This window comes from Tauraco erythrolophus, chromosome 2 (assembly GCF_009769465.1).
Source record: "Tauraco erythrolophus isolate bTauEry1 chromosome 2, bTauEry1.pri, whole genome shotgun sequence".
In the NCBI taxonomy this organism is placed as follows: Eukaryota; Metazoa; Chordata; class Aves; order Musophagiformes; family Musophagidae; genus Tauraco; species Tauraco erythrolophus.
The window spans coordinates 53,665,298-53,671,475 of record NC_141466.1 but is presented as its reverse complement, the minus strand read 5'-3'; the positions used below and the strand labels follow the sequence as shown (position 1 = coordinate 53,671,475).

At 53.5% G+C, this 6,178-nt stretch overlaps 1 protein-coding gene across 1 annotated transcript; it reads right to left on the bottom strand.

Annotated features, from left to right (window-relative positions):
• Nucleotides 1-776: 776 nt before the first annotated feature.
• SOX11 (SRY-box transcription factor 11) lies at nt 777-1,988 on the bottom strand. The gene has a single exon (XM_086608364.1). The coding sequence runs from the start codon at nt 1,986-1,988 to the stop codon at nt 777-779; it is 1,212 nt and encodes a 403-aa protein (XP_086464490.1).
• Nucleotides 1,989-6,178: the final 4,190 nt, after the last annotated feature.

The window sequence follows — 6,178 nt, the reverse complement described above, 5'->3', positions numbered from 1 at the left end:
TAATTTTTAAAAAAGACTGAGGTCTGTTATGTATCAAAAATGTTTCAATACCTTTTTGTACTGAGGTCTAGGCTGTCTGGTATTCAATCAAGGAGGTATAAGGGAACAAGTTACAAAAAAAAAAGTTGGCAAGTAGAAATCACATTTGTAAAACCATAAACAATTTGATCTGAAAAGTAAACTCTGATCTTAAGTCAGTTCAGTTATTTGTAAGCGTTTGTACAGTCTGCATTTTTTCAAGCTCCCTGCAGCTTTGTTAAGAATCGGATGCATAGAAGACATCAGTTTTCTCCCTCCAAAAAAAGTTGCAATGGTCCCTTTCGGAAAAATAAAAAAGTTAAAAAAAAAAAAATCAGAACAGTTCTTTAAGATCTCTCACGGGAAAAAAAAAAAATCCACAAACCCCCTTGAGTAACAGTTGTGCTGCCAAAAGACTTCTTTGCAGACCATCTTCCAGACTTCAATCAGAGACCGACAAGCTTCAAACAGCGCCTTCTGTATCTTTTTTTCCCCCAGTCCCATTTGCCTTTGCTGTTGTTGTTGTGATCACCAAATGCAATAAAAATTAAAAAACACAAAAATAATAATAATAAAAAAAATTAAAATCACAACTCCCGGGCTCGGTACTAACTTCGAGATTTTTTTTTTTTTTCAAAAGAAAACAAGACTTTTTTTTTTTTAAGCATCATCATCAGCATCATCATCATCACCACCGGCGTCGCGTCGCTCTGGCTCCGCCGCTGCCTCTCCTCACCGCCCGCCGCCGCCGCCCCCGCTCAGTACGTGAACACCAGGTCGGAGAAGTTCGCCTCCAGCCAGTCGCCCGCGATCATCTCGCTCAGCTCCGGGGTGCAGTAGTCGGGGAACTCGAAGTGGGAGCCGAGGCTGCCCTCGCTGAAGGAGTCCAGGTCCTTGTCCACCAGCGAGAGGGAGAGGTTGCCGGCGGCGGCGCCCGCCCCCAGCTCGGCGGCGGCGTGGCCGTGCTGGGAGAAGTTGAGGCTGAGGTCGAAGAGCAGGTCGTCCGCCTCCTCGCTGCCGGCCGACGAGGTGGAGATAGAGCGGGAGGAGGCCGGGGAGAGGCCGGGCGGCTGCTGCGGCGGCGGCGGGCCCTGCTTGGTGATGTTCTTGAAGCTGTAGTAGAGTCTGCTGCCGCCGCCCGCCGCCGCGGCGCCGCCCCGCACCTCCTCGTAGAGGCTCGCCCCCTCGGTGGACTCCGCCGAGGAGCTCAAGGTGGGACTCGCCGGCACTTTGGCCACGTTGTACCGCCGCAGCTGCTGCGGCCCCGGCTCCTCGTCGTCCTCCTCCTCCTCCGCCTCCTGCTTGATCCGCAGCTGCAGCTCGTCCTCGTCGTCCTCTTCGTCCTCCTCCTCGTCCATGAAGACGCACTTGACCGTCTTGGTGCTCACTTTCAGGGTGCCGAAGACGTACTCGTCTCCCGCGTAGTCCCCGTGGTGGGCGGCTTTGGCTCCCGGCTTGGGGGGCGAGGAGGCGGAGGAGGCTTTCAGCTTGCTACACTTCTTGCTGGAGCTCTTGGCGCTTTTGCTGCCGCCGCTGCTGGTGGGTGCGTTTTTCTCCGGACTTTGGCTGGCGTTGGGCTTGGCCGACGGGTCCATTTTGGGCTTTTTCCTGGGCCGGTATTTGTAGTCGGGGTAATCGGCCATGTGCTTGAGCCGCAGCCTCTCCGCCTCCCGGATGAAAGGGATCTTCTCGCTGTCCTTCAGCATTTTCCACCGCTTGCCCAGGCGCTTGGAGATCTCCGCGTTGTGCATGTCCGGCGACTGCTCCATGATTTTTCTCCTCTCGATCTTAGACCACACCATGAACGCGTTCATCGGTCTCTTTATGTGCCCCGACGCCGTTTTGCACCAGTCCGGATCGCTCTCGTCCAAAGCGACGGGGCTGCAAGCCATGAACTCGCCCTCTTCTGTGTCCATCGCTTCCCGGGGCAGGTTGCTCTCCGCCTCCGTACTTTCCGCTTGCTGCACCATGGTGGGCTCTTGCCGAAGCGCCGCTCTTCCCGCCGCGCCGCTCCCCTCCGAGCCAACAAAGCCGCTCCGCCGCCGCCCCCTCCCACTGCCGCCGCACCTTGCCCCTGCTGCGAGCCGAGCCGAGCTCTCCGCCGCGCTGGAAGGCGGACCCCACGGGGCGACCGGCGGGCGCTGGCTGCTGCCCGCAGCCCCGGCGGCCCGCTGCGGCCGGGCCGGGCTGGGCTGGGGCGCGGCTGGGCTCGTGCGCTCGGCGCCGCGCTCTGCCCGTGCCCCGGCCTCGCGCCGCCGCCGCCCGCCCTGCCCCGCCGCGCTGCGCCGCGCGCACTCCCCGTTCTGCAAAACTCCCGGCTCCTCGCCCAACTAGTTATCAGCGTTTCATATGGGTGACATCACTCCCGCCGCCGGCCAATAGCGACGCTCGGCCGCGCCCACCGGCACGCCCACCGCCTTTATCGCCGCCCCCCCCTTCACTCCGCGCTGACACACCCCCCGTGCGAGGGGCGGCCGCGCGCGGGGGGAGGGGGCCGCCGGTTCTTGGCGGCTCATCCGTCCCTCCGCCCGGGAGGCAGCGGCGCTACGGGGGGCTTCGCCCACTGGCCTCAGCTGCCGGGGGGCGCGGAGCGAGGCGAGGCAGGGAGGGGGCCGGCGGCGGCTCCCCCGTGGCCGGCTCCCCCGTGGCCCACTCCCCTTCGGCAGCCGCGGAGCCCCTCGCGCGGCTCGGGGCGGCGGGCGGCAGGGGGCGCTGGCGCTCCGCGGCCGCCACAGCGGCGGCGCGACGGCCCCTCCGGCGGGAGCGGGGGAGTCGGTGCCATCCCCGCCGCCTTCCCGCCGGACCGGGCTCCGGCGCCTTCTCCTGCTCCTTGCCGGCGGGTGCGTGCGTGCGTGGGGCAGCTCTCGCCAGGGGACGGTGCCTTCCGCAGCGCGGCCGCGGTGGTCGGCGGCGCGGGTCCGCCCACGGCCGTCTGCTCCGCAGCGCAGCCGGGGCCGTGAAGGCCCCGGAGGAACGCGCTGGGCGCCGCCGCTCCCTGCCCCCACGGGCACCCTGGGGCTTGCTTCGGTGGCTCGTAGGCAGCGAACGGGCCTGCGGGGTCTCGGGGCAGGGCTTGGCACGCTCCTGCGGCGGGGGGATCCGGTTGCCGGCGGATGCGGACGATGCCTCGGCGGCCCCGGCCTGCTGGGTGGCGGTGCCCGCTGCTCCTCAGGGCCAGGCCTGCCCGGGGCGGGAGGGAGGTCCCCCTGGCCCCCGGGGAAGGCCCAGGCTGCCCGCAGGAGGTGAGCCCAATAAGGGAGGTTATCGCACCCACCTGGAGGCGTTTCCCCGCGTGGTGTAGGCAGAGGATAAAGGCAGTTTCCCCAAAGGGATGAAAACTTCCAGCAAGCATCTAACAGCGCTTATTTTTTGTTTGTTTGTTTTCCAGAAAGCATCCAGTTATTCAACGATGTTGTGATTATTGCAGAATGCCCATAGCGGGTCCAGCTATTCCGGATAATACCATGTTTGTTTTCATCATAGAGTTTATGAAATCTGAAGCTAACGGTGTATTTGCTTGTGGTCATTTTGCTTTGCAAACCCTGTGCCGAAAAAGAATTCTCATACTGTTCTGTGGACCCCTTTTTGCGTTTTTCTAACTACCTTTTACAGTTATTATCAAGGCAAAAGTTTAATAAGTTTTGTGATGGATGCTGGCACGATGGCAGTGAGAGGGATGAGCTCTGGCACAGCCTCTCCTCTGTCAGAGTGCATCCTATGAACTGGTGCTAATGGGGCAGCAGGTCCCCTGGTACATCATCCTCTAATTAGCACTGTGGTTCATTTTGCTCAGACCACAGCAAAATTACTGTGTTTGGATGATGTGGCTATGATATCATAAGGCTGCAGAGTGACTAGTGCTGTTACAGGAACAAAAAAAACCCAAGAATTACTCACCTCTTTTAGCTTCATGGATACATTAGGGCTACCAGGTCTCAGTTGCACTTGTCAGGAGTCAGGAGGAGTTTGAAGGAGTAGACAAGAGGCAGATACATAGTGTCGTGTCAGTTCCCCTGCCTGATCCCAACTGGATGTACGGAGTAGAAGGAAAGGACATTGCTTAAGAAGGTTCAGTTACTTCATTGTAAAGGTGGATTTTGAAAAATACTGCTCTGCTTCTCCATGAGGGCCCCCGGGAGGGATTTTTCTTCTGAGGCTTGCTGCCACCTCTTTCTCCCCTTCTGATTGCTCCTCGTGGTGCGATCTGGCCCCGTAATAATGCCTGTCCTTTGGGAGATAGGAGGTAAAATGGAAAATCAGCCTGGCAGGGTTCTAAACATGTCATAAAACGTTACAGTTTAGCGAAACCACATGACGAGGGCACAGTACCTTCAGGAGTGCCTGAGTTCGTATCGTGGCTGTGGGCTCTCTAAGGAGGGCTGTTGACAGGACGTTCTTCGAAGAGGGCTGTGAATTTGGCACTTTCCACGCCATCCGGGTGAGGACTCGCTCAGATCGGACTGCTGTAGAGCTGTCTGTGTGGCAAGGGTTTCAGAAAGGGTGAGAGTATGTTTCTCGTAATGATGATGTGGACAGGAGTCTCGAGAGATACATAGCTGACTGGCTGCCTCTAGGGAAGGCAGCTTTACTGCTGCTGGGACCCTATTACTAAAACGATACAGGATACCGAGTGTCTCAGTTAATTCTATTTCTCAGTATTTTTCTGGAAATATCAGTATTCAGATTACAAAAAAAACCCAAAAAACAAAAAACAATTGCCCCTATGAGAAATTCTGAGTTTTTTACATGAGTTTTGAATCCAGGTAGAAATAATGGTGTAGTTTTTTTTTTAAAATGAAGCATGTCAAAATGTTTTAATTTGTTGGTGGCGTTTATGGGAGATTTCATTATGTCACTTAATTACATAAAAGTCAAGCTGATGAAATGAAAATTGAGTGTTTCCTCAACTTCCTGTGAAATGAATCAAAAAGATGAATTTTCATAAAATACTGTTATTTTGTCAAATTGGTGTTTTCCAAGAACAATGAACTATTTTGGAAAATTTTCAGTCAATTCTAATGGAAACCGTATAATCAATATTGGTAAGACATTTTGGTGTCTAGAACTCCATCCACCAGGGTGACGGAATCTGACATTTAACACATCAAGATCAGGAGAGGTAATTTTTAATAAAACTTTGGTGTAGATTGGAGCCACCATCGTTACAACAGACTTTGTCTAGCATGTTTCTTCTTCATGCATGTCCCTGTGAAGAAGCATATTAATACTATGAGCATCACATAACTTTCATAAATCCCATTTTTCTATTTTTCTGGTATATCTAATTTTCTGAAATGTCTTGGCAGCATTTCAATTTTTCCTTAGTGATCTTTTAAATATAAACAGCATTACTGTTTTCTCATGCTTGTTAATGTTGCGTTCTGAATGGTTTTTGTTTTATTTTGAAGGGTAGTGCTAGGAAGATAATGAAGCTGAAAACAGACTGATAAATAATAGCCCCACTCAAGATAAAATTATCTTGAGGATTTTAGAAATCTGATTAAAACATGTACATCAATAAGTAGATATTACTGTTAAAATGAAATATTTTACTGTTCTAAAAGCAGTTCAATAATCGTGTGTGTGCCTGCGTGTATATTCCTATTAGAGCGCAACAGTTAGAGCTAACAGCCCACTACTCGTTCTTTTGAAATTCAAATGCATAATCATCTTTCCATTATCTAGGTCAATAGGAGGCTGGGCTATCCGGGAAAGTGGGAGAAAACAGGTAAAACAGGACTCACTAGAGAGCGTATTGCCTGCCCCCTTGGATGGAGGCAGTTTTTTGTGGGTCTGCATCTATACTGGGCTTCCTGGTGCTCCAGTTCCGGGGAGACGTGTTATCCTGGATACAGTGTAGCACGAATATATAATGCCAGTGAAAGCACTGGGGTGTCTGAGCCTAGAAGCTGGCGAGATCCCTCCAAGGGCCTGAAGCTAGCCAGCAGAAAACGCTTCACACAGTGTCCTCTGAATGTGGCCCTGTGTGCTGACCTCTGCCTCCATTGGTGCTTAAAAAGATGAAGTGATCCATCTTATGCTTGCAAGACTTTGACTACCAAAGAAGAATTAAATATCGGCAAGAAGAAGAAGAGGAAAACAGGAAGACACTGAAGAAACGGTGTTTTAGGAAAAGCAGAGGATATTCCCTCTGCTTATA

Coding starts and splice junctions, on each gene's coding strand:
- SOX11 (XM_086608364.1), bottom strand. CDS start 1,988: ATGGTGCAGCAAGCGGAAAGTACGGAGGCGGAGAGCAACCTGCCCCGG.